At 37.6% G+C, this 23,791-nt stretch overlaps 1 protein-coding gene across 24 annotated transcripts in view; it reads right to left on the reverse strand.

Annotated features, from left to right (window-relative positions):
• Positions 1-23,791, reverse strand: part of ANK3 (ankyrin 3) — a 755,326-nt gene that overhangs the window by 54,284 nt on the left and 677,251 nt on the right. For 21 of the 24 annotated variants that reach the window (XM_066348428.1, XM_066348429.1, XM_066348430.1 and 18 more), the window contains 8 exons: positions 8,922-9,133; positions 7,423-7,630; positions 6,040-6,136; positions 5,212-5,440; positions 4,445-4,570; positions 3,634-3,756; positions 3,179-3,205; positions 2,169-2,250 (listed from right to left, as the gene is read on the reverse strand). In XM_066348428.1, the coding sequence (XP_066204525.1) occupies positions 2,169-2,250; positions 3,179-3,205; positions 3,634-3,756; positions 4,445-4,570; positions 5,212-5,440; positions 6,040-6,136; positions 7,423-7,630; positions 8,922-9,133 (1,104 nt within the window). The remainder of the gene's footprint in view (positions 1-2,168; positions 2,251-3,178; positions 3,206-3,633; positions 3,757-4,444; positions 4,571-5,211; positions 5,441-6,039; positions 6,137-7,422; positions 7,631-8,921; positions 9,134-23,791) is intronic. The other 3 variants (XM_066348435.1, XM_066348451.1, XM_066348450.1) reach the window with 1 other exon arrangement.

The following is a 23,791-nucleotide window of genomic DNA, read 5'->3' on the forward strand; positions in this document are numbered from 1 at the left end:
ATCCTTTTCTAGGCTTACATATTATCTAAGGAAAAGCAGAAGAACTAAGGAAAGATTTACCCATTTATTACCCCTCGTAGCTATGATTCTCAATATTATATTGCTTAACTCTCTTAGAAACACCAGATTGCAAATGGAAGGGTTTTTTTTTTTCAGTGACTTGGGCTGTCCAGTATCTCAAGAGACTTTATCTTTGTAATTACCAGAAACTAGTTAACCATCTCTCCTTTACCACTTAAGCCTGGCTCCATCAAACAAAGAAGTCTTCTGGACCACGTCTGTGGTTTTATACCAGGCACAAAGCTGCCAACTTACTGACTGTTTATGTTTTATACTTTAATGACATGTATTTCGTGGTCCCCTTTTTAACAAAAGGAATTTCTGGATGCCAGGCTCCGAATTATACTTGAATTCTTTTGCGGGGGAGAGGGGTTTAGAAAGGACAGGATGGTGGAGAAAAGATGCGTTCACTTGGAGTTCTGACACCAACTCGGGGCCACGACACCTCATTAGTTTTCCCTTAGCTTCCTCCTCTGCCCTGCCATTCCTCTGTTCACCACCCTCTGCTCTCTTTCATAAAAGGGAGAAAAGTACCTTCTTTATTCTATCAGAAGACAAGCTACACACACCTTAATTGACACTAACCAAAAAGCAGCAACACTTTCAAAAATGGAAATACTTCAATTGACTTAGAATATACCTGACCTTGCAACTCGTATTTCCCTGAAACAAATACCTTAGGGAACAGAATCAGATGGGATCTCGCCCGCCCAGAGCATCTCGGGCTTAAAATAGCTGGTCCATGGAGCCTGTGCAAGGTTCCCTGGGATTCGCAACCAATTACTCAGTGAGGGTCTTAACTTTGGGGCAAAACAGATTGAAAAACCATCTAGTTATACATTCACCACCCACCTTTCCTGCTCTGTTGCATAATTGGAGTTACGGTCATTTCAGCCTTTACGATTTGGGGAGGATTTAGACATTTAAGCTAGAGGGAAAACTGAGATCTGAAAGAGCATTCATAGTATGGTAGAGCTTCATTTCTCTTAGGCTCTCTGTTTTGTGTCTGAATATAAATGTTTCTTTAGGACTCAAGGAGCTAGACTCCAGAAGTTATGCTAAGACCGTCGGAGTTAAGCGGTAGTCTCTGTCGGCACATTTTATATAATGTATCAGCCCACAGAAACAAGAGCTCAGGAAAGGTGGGAAAATCAAAGCTGTGGCTCTTACTGATCAATTTTCCATTTTCCCTGAACTCAAGTCATTGTGAGTAATGGAAAATAACTAGAAATGATTCACTAATTCGAAAATGATTTTTTATATAAATCTTTCTCTAATGGTAAAAGTGGCACCACTACATCAATCAAACACAGCGAGGGGGTTATCTTAGGGGCTGCAGTGATCACCAGAGGTGCTAACCATAAGGATGACAGAGGAGACAGGAGAGGGCGAGTTAGAGAGAGAGAAAGTGAATGAATATGACTGGGTGAGCCTGTACCTCGATACTTGCGAAGCAGTTAACAATGAACCACCACAATCACTGAGAGAAACAAAGAGTCTAACCAGTCTGGTGAAGACCAGCCTTAGAACGTATTCAATAAAGGGCAGGGGGAGGGAGAGACACACAGAAGGAAAAAAAAAAAGAAATCAGTAAACAAGTGCTACTTTCAGAAAGTAGGAAAATAGAATTCTTCCAAAGTGGGCAGAAAAGGATTAAGGGCGAAGATGTACTGACCTCCTTATATTAAGAAAAGTGAGATGATAACTAAAGTTATCATCCTTTCTATCATCATCCCACATACACCACAGAGTGCATCTTCTCTTTTGAGTATACATTTAAAGCAACATTGGTTCATTATCTCCTAGCATAGTTAACAATCAAAGTAAAATCAAGGTTTTTAAAGATGAGTAATAGATGATTCTAAGCGAAAAAAGAAAATGGTTAATGGCTTTTAAACTGTTTTTGAAGCCATGATCTAGGGGTGTTTGTGCCTTGTACCTTCAATTATGTATAATATATTACTCAGATTTCACAATAAAGTTTTCTTGCAGGCAATTTTTCTTTTGCCATTGCTTTTTCAAATGACGCCAAAGTTCAGGCTGTATAGAAAAAATGGTCTCTCCTTATAAAAATCGACATAGATTAGTAAATGTGTTAGAACACTCACTCATTCCAGGCTCAGTCAGGTAGCTGTAGCGCTTACGTAAAGCTAAAGACGCGAAGCTCTGTCGTCTTTCTGCTTTCTCAGTCTGAAAAAGAAAACAGAAAGACTATGTATGTCCAACGGTCCTCGCGACATTTTCATAGTTTAGAAACATTTTGTAGGTTGCTATGTTCATATCTTGTTTATCTTTATTTTTCTTCTTGTGGCATTTTCTCATAAAAATGTGCCTCTACAACCCCACCCAATGTCTCAAACAAATAACCAGTATTTAGCAAGTATGTGAGCACAACACAGCAGACTACAGGGAACTACAAATAAAAGACGAGAGTTACAGAGACTTCTGAGGCTGAACAATTTTCCCACATTCGTTTGTACTGAGGGCACACATATCACGATGTACACTCATTCTATGTGAGTACACACCAGGAAAAAAGGCACACAAAGTGTATTATTCTGATGACTGCTGTTGTTTCTGGGTATTAATAGGCATTAAGTACAGGAGATTAAAAACAGATTAATGGTTTTAATAGGAATAATGTTACTGAGTCTTAAGGCTGCTGATTTTGTTATTACTGAGGTGTGAGTTTTAAAAAATCCAATTTTCATCTAGCTTGGAGAAATACTGGGAGATAACTTATAAGAAAAAATTCATTTAAAGCTTAACTGAACAATCAAATCCTTAAACCAATGGCCAACATAAATTTATTTAAATAGAATACAAAATATTTATCAATAGCCATTGGGCACATATTTTACATAATGCAAAACATACATTTTATATTATGTAAAACATGTATAATAAAATTTTATATATTACCCATAATCTTGATTTAAAAGTTATAACAGGTGATACTAGGTGGACAAAGAGTGAACCATTCTTTAAGAAAAATATATATCCTCTACTCAAGCCAAAAAAATACGTTCCCCACACTTCAGCCCTCTGCAACTTCTTTTATATAGATTCAATTTCTATTCTATCTCTGATAGAGTAAAAGCAGAAGTGTTCATATTACCTCATCATCTTGATCTGACTCTGTCTCCTTTTGGTTCCAAGATGCATTGCAGAGACAAGGAATATTATAATGGACAGCAGAAAAGAGTATCAGGATATGAAAAGGACTCAGTAGGGAGCACAAAATGCAAGCTGATTTCGAAGGCAAAGCAAATCAAAAGAAGCCAACAAAATGTATCATGAGCAGTCCATTCATGGCAAACTAATGTGTGATGTTTTCTGAAAGCATAAGAATCTAAGAACTACCAGCAGAAGCAGAAGCAGTAAACAGAGAACTCCATCATACAAACCATAAGAATTTGACACCACAGTAACAAGACTTAGTCAATCTACACAAAGACACAAATAGAACTTGACTTTCAAGAGCTTGAATCATGTTACAAGGCATTCCTTAATTGCATACCAAGGGCCCACTTCTTCAAGATTAGGAAAAGTTACACCAATCTTAAAAGATACCTTTTTATGAGCTGGCAGAGTGATGTTTAAGTTGCAGACAGCCGTCTGAGGCAGTCCTTTTGTCGTCTTTGGTTCTTTCAGAAAAGACAGACGACCGCAGGGCTCTTGGCTGGTGTCTCTAATCTAGAAGAGTTTATGGAGTTGACAGTTAGAGAAAGAGACTGTTCTGAGGATTCCTGTCTTTCTAAGAGTAAAAGTTAATAGTAAAGGGAAAAGATGCTGATAACAATTACACATCAACTGAGGCGGTCACATTTAAACGCAGCAAGGTTTAAGAATGCCTATTCCTTAAACACTAGATTGTTGTGTCTACTTGTCTTATCACAACAATCCATTGTATAGCTGGAGTTACATATGCATTTTCTTCCTGTGTAATAATTTCTCTCAAAACGTAAGTTTTAGTAACAATAATAACAGCAAATATAATGACAGTAAAATGACTGTCATTATAGGGCCTTCTGGTCTCTGAGGCGAAAGGGGATCTCTCTAGAATGTCCCCAGGCTCCATCAGAAATGAATACTGAATTTTGATTTCATCAATTATTCGATTACTGAGCATCAACCAGATAGGATACATTTCATTATACTAGATCTTCTGTCTTACAAACATGTGCTTAAACATAAACGATGATTTAGCTGTTTAAAAAATAGACTTTTTAAACTAATTACAAAACTTTCCTAGCCAGAATGTACACTCAGGCAGAACGAAGATAAAATCTGATCTTGTTCCTATGACTTCAAGTTTGCTGGGATATTTCAAACTGAATAAATCATCAGAAAATTTACAGAGTCTCTGCTAGAGGCGATTTACCTTGATGGAAAATGGCAGTCTATTTTCTTTGAAAGAATAAAAGTTAAAAACAAGTTGCTGTCCTCCTTTGGTAAGTGGAGTCAGATTTCCATAACAATCTACATAAATCGGTTTTCCTTCCAGAACCTTTTAGAGTAAAAGAAATACATAACTTAATGTTACTTTTAGTTAAAAGAATTCTGAGATTTTAAGTCCCATAACATTAAAAGAATGACAAGTTTTGATGTCACATTTGTCTCCTTATTAGGAAATTACTTCTATGGTTCCACTTGCCACAAAAAAACCCTCTTTTGGTTCACAATTCAATAATGTGATTGGTAATCGTATTGTGGACACATACAAGACAGAATCATTCAGAATTATTTATTTCCATGCTAGCAACTTGAAACATGTTTGAGAAAGTATTTGGCATCAATCACTTATTCAATAGACTTTGAAAGGGTTTTCTTTCTTTTGGTTATTTATATGATGACTGGGTTTGACAAAAGAAAATCATGGTAATGTGTATAGACAGTGACCATGAAAATAAGAAAACTCAAGTAGCTACAGGAAAATGGAAACCATGACTTAGATTCGTTAGTACTACATTTTAATTAACTAAGATAACCTACAAACAGTTAAAATCACTTAAGAATGAAATATCAAATTTTAAAACAAAACCAAAAAATCAATTAATACACTTAATATTTATAGTTAGTACTATTGTCTCAAACTAAACCCCTGTATCTAGGGAATATAATTGAATAAATTTGTTCTGAACAAAGTACCTCAATATCTTTGCTTCTTGCAACTTCCTCAAAATTCTCTTGCTGCTCTAAAGTTTTGTCCACTTTGTCATCTGTCATGCAGAAACATCGCAGGGAGGATTCTACAGGATCATTCATTTTGGCAAAAACAACAAACTTGGCCATATATGGGACACATATTAATTCTCTGTATAGTTGCGTGGCTAACCCCACAGTTTCTAAAACTTGATGGCAGTCTGCAAGCCAAAATCTGATAAAAAAAACAAAACCAAATCAAACCAAACACAAAGCATAAGTATGAAAATGAAGTGATTTAAATACCAAATCTTAAAAAAAAACCCTCACCATTAAAAAAATTAGATTACAAAGGAAACTAAACCAAAACATTAACTTGTTCATCTAAACAAACAGCAAGGATGTTTACTCTGTTTATCAAACACAGAAAAATGCTAAGAATTTTTTTCTCTACGATAAAATTCTCATTCCCTTCTAACACAGACCCATGATAAGCCTTTCTTTCTATTCCTGTTTAAGAGTTTTTAATATACTACTTTACCACTGAAAGGAACAAGAATTTTATGGGAGGAAACTCCTATCAGTATTTATGAAGTAAAGTTGCTAAGAAATTTTACTGGAAGAACTATGTCTAGCATCCTTATAGCTTCCTATGAGAACTGGATTAAATGACTCATCCCAGTGAATTTTAAATTTCTGAGTTAGATCCAACTTCACCATCAAAATTGTAAAAAAAAAAAATAACCCTACTGGTATTCAGCACAATAATTTTTACTTTCCAATAGGTAATAAAACTAATTCCTCAATGCTTTTAGGAATCCTTTACTTCCATACCTGGCTGAAACATTGGTTGTAAAAGAGACACAATCCTTTATAAATGTCAAAGGCGTAGTTCCTGTGATGTCTTCCCACTGAGCAGGTGAGGTGCCTCCTATAGGAACAAAAGCAGATGATGGTGACTTTATTGGAGAGATGCTCCTTGTAACATTTATATCATTATCCTGGTTTTTCCAAATGGCCAGTAACTTGCAAAACTTCAACACTTTCAATTAATGACATCTACTCTCTTTTTTAGTTTTATTGACTTATAGTGATTTCCTTGTAAGATATTAGATTTTTTTTAAGAATGACTTTTTTTTAGTCTGGATACTAATAAATGGCTTAAATTGAGATAACCAGTTTATAAGTGGACTCTATAAGGGCAGTTTTTAAGTGCCAAGATTTGTCATTTCATTTAGACAATTATTTGATTTTTTAATTTTTAAAAAGGCAATAACTATCAAGAGAGTTAAGAAGCACCCCATTTTTACTGCTGGAATCATTTAACTTTCCAAGGTAAAAGGGTGAATCAGCTATCAAAGTTACTTTAAAAAACAAAATTAACAAAAGCCTAGCCAATCTTAATCTTGGACTTTCAGTTAAAAATCACATTCAGTTGATCAAATGATGAATTGAGGTCTGGATTCCAGGTGCTGTTCATAAAATGTGTTCTCTCCAAAGTCCATCTACTTTCCTATAGTCTAAGGAAGTTGCTGGGTCCACCACCTCTTTAGGTCAGTGGGAGATTACCTAGATGCTCCAGCAGATTCAATATCTCAATCATCTTAAAATGTTGCTATTATTACTATTTATTTATTTATTTATTTTTGTGGCAGAGACAGAGAGAGTCAGAGAGAGGGACACATAGGGACAGACAGACAGGAAGGAAGAGAGATGGAAAACATCAATTCTTCATTGCGGTTCCTTAGTTGTTCATTGATTTCTCATATGTGCCTTGTCCGTGGGGCTACAGCAGACCGAGTGACCCCTTGCTTGAGCCAGCGACCTTGGACTCAAGCTGGTGAGCCTTGCTCAAACAAGATGAGCCTGTGCTCAAGTGGTAACCTCGGGGTCTCGAACCTGGGTCCTCTGCATCCCAGTTCGACGCTCTCTCCACTGTACCACCAGCTGGTCAGGCTTAAAATGTTGCTATTGTTAATATTGTTTAATAGTAGAAAAAAATGTTAATGAGTTTTAGATGATATATGATATTAACATCTTAAAGATGATTAAGGGGTAATAGAAAAGAGGTGATGGACAGATAAAAAGGTTTTACTCTTTCTTTTCCCTACCCTTAAAATGTTGGCAAGGATGTTTAAAAGGCTTTATGTTTTCCTACAGAAGCACTGCAAATGCTAGCTAGTATCAACAGCAAGTACAGCAGCCATGTTACCAGACCTGTAATGCTACAGAGAAGGCGCAGATTGGGTGTGGCGTCCCCCTTGTACCCGTTCGATACTCCTTCTCCCGAGGGCGGGGGCACAGGAATGGTCATTGTGATAGGTTTATGGAATTTCCTTCTTCTTGGTTCCACAGTGACAATTGGGCTAAATGTTGCTTTGTTTCCAAGGATCTTTTTCACAATTTCATCTGGAACAGGCTGAGCCTAGAGACAGAGAAAGGACCTTAAATGAAAGGGGACATTTTTTATCTCATTGAAAAGTTGACTTTTTTTTTTCTTCTGAAAGTTGACTTTTTAAGTGAAGAGGAAAAAAAAACCAAACACACACAACCAATAAATTTCTTTTCTCTTTATCCTTTCTCACTATTTCAGGAAGGTGTTAAAAAACAACAACAAAAACCAACAAAAAAAACCCCTGAACAACCTAACACTGTATCAGAAACCAGTCAGCCTGAGTACTTCCCCAATGTGACAGACAGCATGGGCTTGTGTGACAAAAATCCAGTATCACAGCAGAGAAGCAGCCTAGTCTAATCCAAAGTACAGGACAGCAAATACCGCATCCAATATATTTTAAACCTATGTAGGACATTCAGTAAAACATTACAAAGGCAGCTTGCAGTGATGTAAAAATTGAGATTTTCAGAAAAGGCATTTGTGATTTCAAATGATTCCAATTCTGGCCTACTATGCTTAACTTCTTCCTTTTGGTCTTTTTGCTCTTTGGTAAATATTCAATATGGAAGACAGTTGAAGGGAATTTTAAATAATTGGAACACATGGTGGTCTCTTTAGCTAGGTATTTACTAAAAAACCCAGCTCCTTAGGCATGAGAGGCAAGCCCCACAAAAAGACCATGAACTTTCAGTTAATATATTAAACACTATATTAACTAACAATGCAAATCAAATTATTGTAGGTTATTTTCATTATTCAGTTAAAAAAATGCTGGTTAAGTTCTGGTTCAGTCTAACTGAAATGAGTAAATACAGGAAAGACCATCCTTGCCCAGATTTTCAGTCAGTTTTCCAAACTAAAACAAGTTCCAACTGGTTTAGCTAACACCCAGCATTTATAAGTTACTTAACCCAGAATTTGAAAGACTGAAAATTTCATTATAATTTCTTTTTATGACATAGCATATTATAAACCAAATCAAATATGGGTTGTTTCTTTAATGGTATTTGCCCTTTGGTGCCTCTATTGTTCCACATACTGAGACCAATAACCTATGGTTTAAAAAAAAAAGATCTCTCATCAGAAACCAGGTAATACTTTCAGACAGAAAATCCCTAAAAATGTATCTTCTTAAATAAGCCACTAATCTAACTTTTAATTAATGCTTTTCATTTGAAACATTTAATAATTCCCCCAAATGGTCTAATGCTTTACTGAGCAATATCATCAACATGAGTTATGACCACTCTTTCTACAGTAGAACAGGCTCGCGTGGCTGCCATACGAACCAAGGAAAAGAACTCCTTGTGAGCGTTACCTGGAGGCCCACTCGAATTCTTTTGGTTAAAGCCCCCTCTGGGAAAGAAGCTTGGACGAGGGGCACTGTGGTGCTGCTCAGAATTCCACCTTCAGGACCAATCTGGTTGCTTTCCTGCTTAATCCGTGAGACGACTGCAAAATACTGGGGGAAATCCTTGGTGATGATCCTGCAGATACGCTTTTTCCCTAACTCTTCTGGGCTATCAAGCTCTGAAAAGACAAAGGAATGGAAAAGCCATGAGAATAAGCCTGTTTATTAATAATAATACCTTGAGACAAACTGCTTGTGTAATTTTGATAGTTAACATTACTTATATTTAATAGTCTAAACAGTATTTTTTTTTACAATAAAGAGAAAACTACAGTCACCTTGAAAGAATAGCAAGCTCTGCAAAAATATTATAAAGCTATTGATATACAGTATTTGTAGAAAAAGATTTCTACTGAAGAGGAACAAAAATCTTCAAAAGCTGGTATTTTGCCATATATGGGCAAATTTCTACTCTTCAAAAAGGGACACTTCGTTCATGATTATTTACATAATCTTCCCTCAAGCTGCCAAAGGTAAGAATGAGTCAGAAAAAAGCAGGGCTCCACAAGAAAGTGAGTAAGGACTTAAATATGTCTGAAAGGCTCTAGAACTTTATTTGAAAACCTCTTTACAATATATTCAAATTATCCAAATGATTAATAACATTACCATCAATGGCCCTCCAACATCAAACTCACTCTTATCTATACAGGAACATATCTTTTTCCTTTTTGTTCACTTCCAAACCTACTTCTTTCCTGGCAGTACTACCTCCTGGAGAGGGTTTACAGTTTGTTCAGTCCTCCAGTCTAGTAGCTTTGACTTACTTTCCTTTGTACTTTACATCTAAAGGTAAAAGTCCAGTTGATTCTCTGTGTTTTGGGAATGACTTCCTCTCTGTCTCCCTTGTTCAGGCTTGCCTAGACTATTAAGATCAATCTTAACCATCTCTCTGCCACTCACCTCTCCTCACTCCAGCCCATTTTATTTAGCCAAAGGCATCTTTTCTCAAAAGCCAGATTTTATACAGTTTTGATAGGTTCAATTGAAATAAACAGTTTTAAAAATCACGTGAAGCCCTGGCCGGTTGGCTCAGTGGTAGAGCATCAGCTTGGCAGTGGAAGTTCCAGGTTTGATTCCTGGCCAGGGCATACCGGAGAAGCGCCCATCTGCTTCACCCTTTCCCCCTCCTTTCTCTCTGTCTCTCTCTTCCTCTCCCACAGCCAAGGCTCCATTGGAGCAAAGTTGGCCCGGGCGCTGAGGATGGCTCCATGGCCTCCGCCTCAGGTGCTAGAATGGCTCCAGTTGCAATGGAGCAATGGCCTAGATGGGCAGAGCATCACCCCCTAGTGCAGCGGTTCTCAACCTGTGGGTCGCGACCCCGGCAGGGGTCAAATGACCAAAACACAGGGGTCGCCTAAAGCCATCGGAAAATACATATTTATTATACAATACATTTTTAAAGCCATCGGAAAATACATGTTTATTATACAATACATTTTAAAATAAAATATGTATTTCCGATGGCTTTAGGCGACCCCTGTGTTTTGGTCATTCGACCCCCGCCGGGGTCGCGACCCACAGGTTGAGAACCACTGCCCTAGTGGGTTTGCCGGGTGGATCCTGGTCAGGTGCATGTGGGAGTCTGTCTCTCTGCCTCCCTGCTTCTCACTTTAGAAAAATACAAACAAAAAAAATCATGTGAAATAACAATTATTTGACACTAGCCAAGAGTACTCTAAAAAAGTAGTTTTGTGAAGAATTTATCTTATAAGATTTAATAACTTACTTAGAAGTACCATAATAAATGTTACATATATAAACGTGAAACTATAAGAAATATAATTTATATCTATATGGACAAAAGGGTCAAGGGATGGGAATAGAGAATCAAGAAACATTCAAATCTATATATGAGTACACATACCTACATATTACACAGACTACATACATAGTATGTAAGTCCATATAGTTCTACTTTTACGTAGTTATTATATATTTAAATTAAAACCATATATTTAAACTTCAAATCAGTGGTTTAATTGAAAAATGGTGTTGGCATGACTGAAAAATCTATGTGGAAAAACAAAGCTAAATTACATCTCTATATAAATAAATAAAAATCCCAGCTGGACGAGAGAGTTAACTACTTAAAAAAATTAAAATATCACCAACCCCCCCCCCAAAAAAAAAACCCCCAAAAAACAATCAAGAGAGTATATATTTTAGCCTTGGTTAGGAGACACTTTCTGATTCAAAACTGAAAACCCAGAAGCCTAAAGAGCAGTTTTGACTACATAAAAATGTAAAGCTTTCTATGACAAAGATAGTAGAGTTGAAAGACAAACGGTAGAGAGGGAAAGATAATGAGCCACATACCCGCAGAAATGAAAGGATTAATATGTTCAATACCAACTGCAACCACAAGTTGGTAAGAAAATCAGAAAGCCAAGAGAAATTACAAAATGTTATAAACAGGCAATTCACAGAAAAATGATCAATAATAAATACATTAAAATGTTCAAACTTGATAATTTACATGGAAATATCAATTAAAACAGGACCAGATCTTCTTCCACACCAGCCTCTTGGTAAGATTAAAGACTGATAATATCTTGCCCAGAGAAAATTCGGGGAAAACAGGTGCTTTCACCACTGCATGTAGGGTGTGAATGCCAATAATCTTTTGACAATGTAATTGGGTATCATCGATTCAAAATTAAAATGTGCCTATTGTTGGACCCAGCAATCCAATTTTCTGGCATCTTTCTTATAATCACATACAAAATAGCATGCTTGTAAAGATTAAAGCTTGAGAGAGCCTGAACGCCCAGTAATAAGGGGATGGTTAGATGAGCCACAGTTCAGCTTCATCTGTGACGGCGCAGTAGATAAAGCGTAGACCTAGGATGCTAAGGTTGCTAGTTTGAAACACTGGCCTTGCAGGGTCAAAGCACATACAAGAAGCAACTTCTTCGAGTTGATGCTTCCTGCTCCTCCCACCCCAACACGGCCTGTCTATCTTTCTCTCTCTCCTCTAATAAATTGAGGGGAGAGAATAGAATGTGATAGGGAGTAGAGGTTCTTATTTGAATGGGTGGTCAGGAAACACTTCTGTGAGGATATGATACCAGAGGTGGTATCTGAGTGAACGAGGGAGCCAGGCAGGGAGGGACTGACAAGTATAAAGCATATAAAGTGAGGAGAGAAGCAAGATGCAGGGTAACATGCACAATATAATCCTTGTTAGGGAAAAAATGTAATCGGCACATTTGTTTATTATTATAAGACAGATTTGTAGAAAAAAACATACTGGGCTGTTAGCACTGGTTACTACGATGAGACATGGAGTTGTGAGAAGAGGGTGGGGCATAAGATAGTACTGCCTTTGGGTTTAAATAGCTGGGGTAGTTGTACTTGTTACAAAATAAACAGGAAATACCCAAACTTCAGGCAGAGCTATGGTTTTGTTTTTGTTGTTTGCTATTCACATAAGCTTTTCCTCATACCTATGATACAAATAGCTTTCTTGCCTGAACTATGAAGATGTCTGCCTCATTTATTAGATACACAAGGCTGAGATAACGACTTATTCTATTTTATTTTATATTTTAAAAAAATTAGGTTAGAAGGGGAGATAGTGAAGCAGACTCATGCATGTGCCCCGACTGGGATCCACCCAGCAACCCCATCTGGGGCCTATACTAAAATACTGAGCTATTTTTAGTGCCTGAGGCTGATGCGCTCCAATTGAGCTATCCTCAGTACTTAGGGCCATGCCCAAACCAATCAAACCACTGGCTGCGGGAGGGGAAGAGGGAGAGAAGGAGGAGAGGCAGGGTGGGAGAAATAGACGGTCACTTCTCCTATGTGCTCTGACTGGGAATTACACCCAGATGTCCATATACTGGGCCAACGCTCTATCCTCTGAGCCAAAAGCCAAGGCCATGGTTTATTCTAAACAGAAATTTGATAAAAAAGTAAAAATGAATAGTTAGGTAATTGAATCAGAGACATCTTCTCATTTTACAGATTAACTACTGAACTCTGACATGGGAGCATCAAATTAATTGTCAACTAGTAAAGAAAGAAGGTTTTAACCCAGATCAAAGGGGAACTTGGAATTTGGTCCTTTTTGTTAGTAACCATCTCTACCCTCTCTGCTCTGTCCAAACCTAAATACTGAATCCCTAGTGAAAGAAAAATAAAAAAAAACACAAAAGTTTAAAGAATGTAAAATAGTTAGTATAGAAAAAGAGAAAGGAATCAGTTTTGCTCCAAAAATATTCTGAGGAAGTTTTTACCTATTCAGGAATTAAAAGAAAATAAAAGGTTTTCACACACAGCAGATATATTTTCCTCCCCATGATTTGGCTTATTTTAAAAAGTCTAAATTCTCTGAGTTTATAACTTATACTGCAACTGAGAAAGTTCTGGTAATTAGCCTAAATTGCTCTGCAGTACATCATCATTAGCTAAGTAGATATTTTTTTACTTTTTTGCCTCAAAGTTGTGATTATGTTCTCCTTTGGAAATGGCTTTGACTCCATACAGTGTAAGCAATTTAAGAAGATGCTGTTATGAAATTATATCCTTCAAACAAGTCAGATTTCTTAACTCTGCATTTAACAAGCTGTGTAGCCTGTGAGTACAACACTTACTCAAGATCAATCTGGACCTACCAGAGGGAGCAAGGCATCTTTCGAGGGACAATTCTCAGCTACTTTTGTGTGAGTGCTGTGGGGATGTGCATGTACCTTTGTGAAGAGGCACCCCTGGAAACTGTAATAGCAATGGATTAGGGAGAACTAACACTTTGTATGGTGGAGGCAGACCAGTCCACTTACGCTGTATTACCGTTGATAAAGCATTAGAGCAGTGGTAGTCAACCTGGTCCCTACCGCCCTCTAGTGAGCGTTCCAGCTTTCATGGTGGGCAGTAGCGGAGCAACCAAAGTATAAATAAAAAGATAGATTTAACTATAGTAAGTTGTTTTATAAAGATTTATTCTGCCAAACTTAGCAAAAATCTGACATAAAGTACTTGGTAAGTAATTATTAATATATGCTTTAACTTGCTGTAACTCTGCTTTATACATTTTATAAAGTAAAGTTACTTCCCTACTTTATAAATCACCATTACTGTGGAACCAGTGGGCAGTTAGAAAATTTTACTACTAACAGAGATACAAAATGGGCGGTAGGTACAAAAAGATTGACTACCCCTGCATTAGAGCAATAGCAAATAAAGAGCGTGCATGCACATCTCAGATGCAGCAGGTGAGTGGTAAATTAAGAAGCTCAGATATCTAACTCCACAGTCAACCTCCGACATCTTTCAGGATTTGCCAACAGTTCAGGACCCTCTGTGCTGTACTCACTTTATTTTAAAGCTTTTTAGCAATTCGCTATCACCACTAAAACTTGAATACTTACTGATCTTCAGTGTATATTTTAATAGGCATTTTATAACTAGACCTCAACTCAAAAGAACAATTAATGTGGCCCTGGCCGGTTGGCTCAGTGGTAGAGTGTAGGCCTGGTGTGTGGATGTCCTGTGCTCGATTCCTGGTCAGGGCACACAGGAGAAGTGACCATCTGCTTCTCCTCTCCCCCTCCTCCTTCTCTCTCTCTCTCTCTCTCTCTCTCTCTCTTCTCGTCCTGCAGCTGTGGCTTGATTTGATTCAAACACATTGGCCCTGGGCACTGAGGAAGTTTCTAGGGAGGCCTCTGCCTCAGGTGCTAAAAATAGTTTGGTTGCGAGCATGGCTCAAGATGGGACAAAACATCATCCTCAGATGGTGGTGATAGCTGGATGGATCCTGGTTAGGGCTTATGTGGAAGTCTGTCTCTCTATCTCCCCTCCTCTCACTTAAATTAAAAAGAAAAGAAAAGAAAAGAAAAAAATGAAGGTCTAACATAGAAATTTTAGTCATTAGAGTTGACATGTACCATTCTTTAAGTAGAATCACAAGCACACTGCCCAGGCAGTAGCACAGTGAATGGAGTGTCAACCCAGGACACTGAAGACCCAGGTTCGAAGCGCTGAGGTCGCCAGCTGGAGCGCCAGCTGTGGGTTCACCAGCTTGAGTGCGGCACCATAGACATGACCCCATGGTCGCTGGCTTGAGCCCAAAGGTTGCTGGCTTGAAGCCCAAGGTCGCTACTTCAGCAAGGCGTTTTTTAGCTTAGATGGAGTCCTCCAGTCAAGGCATGTAAGAGAAAGCAATCAATGAGCAGCTAAAGAGCCACAACTACGAGTTGATGCTTCTCATCTCTTCCTTTCTATCTTTTTTCTCTAAGAAAAAAAAACCAGAACCACATATACATTCATTGCCTTCTTAAACTACTCAGATTCCCAGGCCTCTGCAACAGGAAGTGGAGAAAAGATATCTTCCCTTCAGCAGGTTATATTCCGTTTCTATGTGTACTTAAAATATTTTAAGCATTTTCTCTGAGAATAAAAGTTGGTGTAAAAAATATAAAAGTTTTAAAAAATTAAATAATGGTTTAGAAAAAGCAGCATAATTTCTTGGGTGGGGGAGGTAGAAGAGTGTAAAGGGGTAAATAGTGATGGAAAAGGCTTGACTTGGGGTGGTGAATACACAGTACAATATACAGACAGATGATGGATTATGGAACTGTGCTCTTGAAACCTATATGTTTGTATTAACCAATGTCACCCTTATAAATTCAATAATAAAATAGAAATAAAAGCATAATTTCTTGAAGAGCCAGAGTTGCATGTTAGGCTATTCCACTCAAGGACATCTGCATAAGTAAGAAAATAAATGATGTAGACAGTAGGTCACGTGAAGAGGCAAGAGGAAGGGGTGAAAACTAATTAGTATAGTCACTATGGAATTCTTATGACCTCAAAATCTATTCTAAGATCTTACTGGCCATCAATAGGACAGAGGTTAAATAAACTATGATATATTCATACTATGAAATACTGTGTAGTATTATAAAGAATGAGGTAGAAGCATTATCTTATAATATGTAAATCTCCAGCTCATATTAAAAAGCCACAAAAATATTGCCTAATCACACCTTTACATATCTCTGTATAAGTTCATATAATTTACATAAAAATTAGAGAAGGGAAAAGAGAAAAAGAAAATTATAATATTATAATAAATTCCTACACATGTATTATTACATGGGTAATAATACTACCATGCTAGTATTAATATAGTAAGATACACAAATAACAGACTATTAGTGTTTTACAGTTGATTCAACTCAAGCACATTTTTTCCCCTCTATTTCTTGCTTTAAAAAAAGGAAACTGAAACACAATAGTGAAATGACCTTAGCTGAACACTTGCAAACAGGTAACTACAGCCCGCGCTGGTTAAAAGAAGCAATGAAGAGGCTCTTGACGTCAGCGGCTGTGGAGCCCTGACTTGCGGCCACATTACCCGAGAACTTACCACAAGGCTTTCCATCCTACTTAAAATGTTGATACATTATTAAAGTGTACTAAAATTAGTTTTATTTTCATAAAATGTAAAGCAACTAGTTAAATTACATTAAAGTCGATGATGTTTGATATTGAAACCTGGTCCATTGTAGGTTTTCAATGAATATTCACTGAACAAAAACAATCATTTGGGAAATAATGAGACCCGTACTTTCCCTACCAAATAACTGAAATAATCCTTTAAAATCGTGCTCTAAAATATGAGGATGGTTATTGTTTATTCTCTTAATAATTTTTTAAATAAAAAAAAATATGGTTGTGAAAAAGTGGCTCTAGTCTTCCTGCTTTTTAATTCACAATGAAGTCGACTATGTCATGTGTTTATAACTCAAGATGAGTTTACTTAATGGACGTTTACCCAAACTGAATTGAATACTCATGAGAATATAGAATTATTCTGAAAATTCTGTGATATAACCTAAAAAAGTACACTGTAACCTCATTTATCTGGGGGGGGGATATGTTTTAAGCCCTTTTCCTATTTGTACAATCAAGTTTGATTTATAAATCAGACACAGTAGGAGATGAGCAATAACTAATAATAAAATAGAACAATTCACAATATGCTGTAATAAAACTTACATGAATGTGGCCTCTGCAGTAACAATCTGATAACCAGCACGGCTCCTGACTGCCCGGGAGGTGGGTAACACACAGCTTGGGTGCACTGGACACAGGGATGCTTCACATCCCTGGTGGGACAGCGTGACACTTCATCACACTATTCAGAGTGGCATGCAATTTAAAACTTATAAATTGTTTATTTCTGGAATTTCCTACTTAATATCGAAGGATTGCAATTGACCACAGGTAACTGAAACCATGGAAACTGAAACCACGGATAAGGGAGGACGACTACTATATCAGAAAAGACACATTTCCAGGCTAATAGTAATAAAATCTGATCATGTAAAAATGGAACAACGTCAATGTTTTTTTCCAGGACTGAATTTATATGTATTCATATTTTATGCTTACTACTTAGGCCATAAGCAGGAATTCCCAAGAACCTTTGTTTTACTTCCACCTTTTATATACAGAGATAAATCCAACACAGTTATCCGCAGCACAAACGTGCTGCCCACATCACATCACATCCACTGAGAACCTGGCTCCTAGTGCGGTGTACCCCAGACTGGCCAGATCCTAAGCAACACCAGTGCTACATATCAAAAGCACAGATTTCTGTGTTTCTCTTGTGGACATTCTGACTTGGTCGGCCAGGGGTGGAACTTGAAAATCTGCTTTTAACACTCAATCCAGGTGACTATGACTTGACTGACACATTTGGAAAGCAAGGTATTAGTAGATTCTCACCCGGTACCTGTTCTTACAAATTCAGAACCCAAAGTATTAAAAACATGACAACAGGATCCTATAAAAAAACAACTCAAGGATGGTTTAACATGTGAACAGGAGCTTATAGGGCAATAACAAATATTCATTACTAAATCACTTCATAGCTATAGAATTAGAGAAGAAAATGACATTAAAATCAAGAGCTTCTAACTTTTAGGGTGATTTAATGACACTGAATACAAAAGGACTGCTCCTTTCTCTTTTTAATTTGTTCTTAATAAAGTTTTCACACACACACACACACAAACAGTAAAGGGAAAAGGCAGAGGTGATTTCTGAAATAGGTAGCTTTGGCCAGGAAGAAGGCTAAAATTTACATTTACTGAATGTCTACTTTGTGGCAGGTCAGCTATTATTTGACCTACATAGCATGATGGTAAAGTAGGTGTCTGAAGATCAGAGAAGTTATGTGACTTGCCAAATTGACTTTGCTGGTCTGCTTTAGAGCTGAGATTAGGGAGAGCAGATGAAGTCATACAGACATGCACTTCAACCACTGCTTACCACAGTGTTTGCAGATTACCTGGCACATGGGTGGTGGGTGATAAATGGATGAATAATGGACAGATTTGCAAATACCGTGGCCCAAAAGGCGACACGACTTCTTATTGCCCACTCTATGAGCAGAAAGCCCCGAGAAAAGTGGCATTTTCTGCTACACACAAATAGAAGCTAATGTCCTACAGCTTTCTTGCTTCACTAATGATAAATTTCTTAAGCACTTTCTAACTCATTTAGTTTATTTGTAAAAGATGGGACAGCATTCTCTGCAATTGAGATTTCTGAACAGAGCAATAAGGATTATAAAATGCTTTGCAAATATGAATGATTATGGAGATCATAATACAATGGAGCTTAAATAACAAAATTGAAATCATGTTCCCATTGAGTTACTCTTAAAGCTTTCAAATGATCATCCTGACCAGTTTTGCCTTTCTCTTACACACATAGGATTAAATGTCTTTGGATAAGTTGGTAAAATGAGACCATGACTCTCTTCCCTACATCAAATTTGTTTTCTGAAGGCATTTGTGATCTGGCCAGAGGAACACAGCCTCGATATTTCACAAAAGGTGAGCTCAATATCTAGAGTTTAATTTCTGGTCAGGCGAATGCTCTGCTCAGCGCACTCCTCGAAGAATGGAGTACCTGATATTGAGGAGCAAGAAAAAAAAAAAGGAAATTTAGTGTTAGAATTTGAAAAGGCAAGCTAATTAGTATGGGTTTTTGAAAACCTAAATAGAGACAGGTGTTTTGGGTTCAAATCTAGCTCCCCAACCAGTAAGCTTGGACCTTGGACAAGGTCCTGTACTCTGAATCCTACACTCCTTGTTTATAAGATTCAGGATAAAAAAAGTTTCCTGTGGGTGGATATAACATAAATGATAGAAAACTACCAGCACAGCAGTGCTCACAGAATAACTTAGGTTACATATCCCAGGTCACACAGCGGTAGAGGAAAGGCAGAGAGCCAGTCTGGGACAGTTCTAAGGTTAGATTCTTTTTTAAATTACCACAATGTCCCAGTTTTGTTATCTCTACAGTGTATACATTTGAATTGTTATCATTTTAATTGCCTTCTATTTTAAAGAAAAATTTCACCAATTATAGAAAACTACCTGATAAATTGGGGGAAATGAAAGAAAAAAAATTCTATAATATTCAACTCTAGCTGCAGAGTATAAAAAATAAAGACATGTAATATATTCACTTAAGTATTTCAGAAACTTACATTCATTTCTTTGGAGTTAAAATTCAGCTCTATGTGAATATGCAACTTTTGTACCACGCCCATCCAAGATGTTATAGAAAAAAGAACTCAAAACATATAACTTGATTCTTCTTCCTCAAAGTAAATATAATAGGAATCTTTTCCATTTTTTTTCAACTTTTGGATTCATGGAAAGTTGCAAGGACAATACAGAGCGGTCTCATACAGCTCTACAATTTTATTAATTTAACTCATATTCTTATTCACTTCTGGTATCTGCTCTCAGTCTGTTTGGATCAGCAGTATTTTACATCTTTACCCAAGATAGGACTTCTTTGTTAGTCAGAACTGTACAATGCATAACATGCTAATGATGCAGAATGTCTGGAAACAATGATATACCTGTTTTTCTCTCCACTTTTAGCAATCTATATAATTTCTGACAATCATATAGCTTAAAATTATTTTTAGAAAACTATTTTTTAAATGTATGTGTTCTTCCCCTGTCTCCTAGATGGTGTCTTCCCGTTTGGTTGTGGCATTCTTCCTTTAAAACGTTGCTTTCTTTCTTGGGTCCGGGTTTCTGAATTACTACTGCCAAAAGTGGGGGCATATGCTTGGATACAAATTATTCATTTCTCCATTCAATCAACAAATATGATGAAGTGACAGTATTGTGCCAAGAACTGTTACCTACACTGAGCAAAAGGCTGTCAACATGGCGGAACCAGGTCCTACACTCATGGACTTGACGGACCGCCAAGGAAGATAGCAAAGTTCAAAACTGCTTGTTACAGAAGAAGACAAGCCAGGTGTTGTGTGCATATTACCAGGCGGATCTAACTCAATCTGAGGTTTAGGGAAGGTTTCCTGGAAGAAGAGAAGTGAGGAACGAATGTGAAAGCCAGTTAGAATAATCATGGTATGGTTTAATTTATAGCATTTGATGTGGGTTTTTTTTTTTTAGTTTCACCCCAACTACAATCCTGATTTAAGTTCAATTTTTACTTTTTCTCCAGATTTTTTCAAGATTGTTAACAGATTTCTCCAATAGATGGTGCTATGTACAACACAAAGCTATATACTTCACTTCATTGCTCAACTGCTTCTACAATCTAACTTGACACTATAAGATTACTATGTCTCATGGCTGATAAATTACAAACAAGGTCAACTGAAATAAAGCAATGTAGCAATTTTAACTGAGAAGTCTGTTTCTAAATATTGCTGATACAGTTAGATAATAAGTCATGGGAAATTTATTTTCTGTTACTTAACATCATATAAATTTTCCTTTCCTGACTCCAATTACAATAGTATATTTTATTAAATCTAATATGTGTTAACTTAAAACTCATTTGCTTTCATCTGAAACTTAAGCAGTGAAAACAAGTGAGAAAATATTTTCCTAGCATTCTAATATTGTTTGGGAGAACCCGAACAACATTTAGTTCCAATACAGTCCTGGGATTTTTTAAATCATAGCATAATGCATACATCCTCAAAACATTCTTGTGATACTTAGGTAGCAATTATTTTAATTTAATTCAATTTAATTTAATTTAATTTATTTTTAAGTGAGAGGAGAGGAGATAGAGAGACAGATTCTTGCATGAGCCCTGACTAGGATCTATCTGGCAACCCCTGTATGGGGCCAACACTTGGACCAACTGAGCTATCCTCAGTGCCTAAGGTCAATGCGTGAACCAATCAAGCCACTGGCTGAGAGGAAGAGAGAAAGAAGGGGGAAAGAGGAGAGAGAAGCAGATGGTCACTTCTCATGTGTACCCTGACTGGCAATCGAACCTGGGATGTCCACATGTTGGCCAGAGTGATGATTTTAATTTTAAAACCTAATAGATATATAAAACAAAGTTTACACACTGTTCAGAGCAGTGTTTTATAAAAGAAATATAACGCAAGCCACATATGCAATTTTAAATGTTCTTATAGCCACACTGAAAAAACAAAAGGTACAGGTGAAATTAATTTTAGCAGTGTGTTATAGTTAGGCCAGTATATCCAAAATACTGCATACTATTTCAATATATAACCAACATAAAAATTATTAATGAGATATATATATATTTTTAAAGGAGTATTTTTATTTTATTTTTTATTTTTACGGGGACAGAGAGAAAGTCAGAGAGAGGGATAGATAGGGACAGACAGGAACGGAGAAAGATGAGAAGCATCAATCATCAGCTTTTCGTTGGGACTCCTTAGTTGTTCATTAATTCCTTTCTCATATGTGCCTTGACTGTGGGCCTTCAGCAGACCGAGTAACCCCTTGCTCGAGCCAGTGACCTTGGGTCCAAGCTGGTGAGCTTTTTTTTGCTCAAGCCAGATGAGCCTGCGCTCAAGCTGGCGATCTCGGGGACTCAACCTGGGTCCTTCCGCATCCCAGTCCGACGCTCTATCCACTGCATCACCGCCTGGTCAGGTGAGATATATATTTATTTTGAGGAGTGTACTAAATCTTTGTATATCTGGTATATTTTACATGTAATGTATAGCATACATATCTCAACTTGTACAAGCCCTATTTCAATTGGTCTATAACCACATGTAGCTTATGGCTACTGTATTGAACAGTGCTGGACTAAAGCATTTCTCATGCTGAAAAAATTTTAAGTTAAGACCTATAAGGAGGAAGAATTCCTTTTTTTTAAGTGAGAGAGAGAGAGAGAGAGAGAGAGAGATGGAGGGACAGACATATAGGAAAGGAGAGAGATGAGAAGCATCAACTTGCAGTTGCAGCACCCTAGTTCTTCATCGATTGCTTTCTCACATGTGCCTTGGCCTGGGGGCTGCAGCCAAGCCAGTGGCCCCTTGCTCAAGTCAATGACCTTGGGCTCAAGCCAGTGACCATGGGGTCATGTTTATGATCCCATGCTCAAGCTGGTGAGCCAGTGCTCAAGCTGGATGAGCCTGGGCTCAAGCTGGCGACCTCGGGGTTTCGAACCTGGGTCCTCAGCATCCCAGGCTGATGCTCTATCCACTGCGCCACGGCACAGGCAGGAGGAAGGATTCCTCTACCAATAAACACTCCCAGGTCAAGTTTAACTGCAAACTACAACACATCTCTTGGAGTCTGACATCGGAGGCAGTTTTAAACATGTTTAATTGAACTTTGTGAGCTTAATTAAAGTAAGGTTTTAATTAAACTTCCAAGTGGATTCAAACTGATGTATCTTAAAGATGATGTTTTTCGGGGAAGCAGAATGAATATTTTCTGTTTTGTGGTATCTTTTTCTCTGCTGGGTAAACACGAACTGACAAGTGCTAGAACAAGATCTATGTTTGTTGCCAAAGAGAAGCGTTGCTCCTGCCACATGATACCTTAGTGGTAACAGCAGGTTCTTCACACCCAGACCAACTGTCCTGTGTCACTCTAGCCTCTCACTTGAACAGAGCTTTGCTGGCACACCTGTTTCATTAGCATAACCACTGATGCTCTTGTCTCTGGGCTTGCTGCTTACAGAAATAATTCTTAATTCCACCTTACTCTGCAATGACAGTTTTTCCTGACGACATACCATATCCTTTTGAGTCATACATGAACTAAGAGGGTTATCTGATTAGTAATGAACAATTTAAATAGCAGCTGACATGTATGCAGCATTTTTGTTCCACACAAAGTACTTTCATAGGCATCTTTCATTTGAGAACATACCGAAGCAAAGGCATATTGTACAAAAACAACAAGAGTTAGAGTCAGAAGTCCAGATTATGGAAGTCTAACTCAATGTATTTAATATCTATTTCCTGAGTGGGTCGTGGTGACAGGATGGGCATCACCACCATCAACCGCGAGCGGGGCTCCTACTAGCCCTGGTGGTATCTGTGTGATTTGGAAAAGGGTGCCCACTTGGGATGGACACAGCCCTGCAGGTCGATGACTGGGCGACGAGACAGCAGCTTCAAGAAAATTAGATTAGAGTCTGCTCTGTCCGGAACGTCAGTGTCCATGCACATGGCTTGGAAAGTGGAAGAGGCAAAATTTCAGCGCCCACATGCTCTGCTGCACAACTGTACATTGCAGCCGTGACTCCGAGAAACACTGACTGAGTGCTTCTCACGTATCAAACATCACACCAAGACCCACACATATATCAGCTCATCTGTTGCCTATCAGTTCCCTATGAGGTATCCTCACTTTACAGATTTAAACTAAAGTTTAAAGAGATTGACTGGACAGGCTCACACAGCTAGCAAACAGTAGAGCCAGGATGGAATTCTGGTCTATGTGAGGTCCTAAGAACTACATTTCACTTGGCAA

This window comes from Saccopteryx leptura, chromosome 9, assembly GCF_036850995.1.
Source record: "Saccopteryx leptura isolate mSacLep1 chromosome 9, mSacLep1_pri_phased_curated, whole genome shotgun sequence".
NCBI classification, from domain to species: domain Eukaryota; kingdom Metazoa; phylum Chordata; class Mammalia; order Chiroptera; family Emballonuridae; genus Saccopteryx; species Saccopteryx leptura.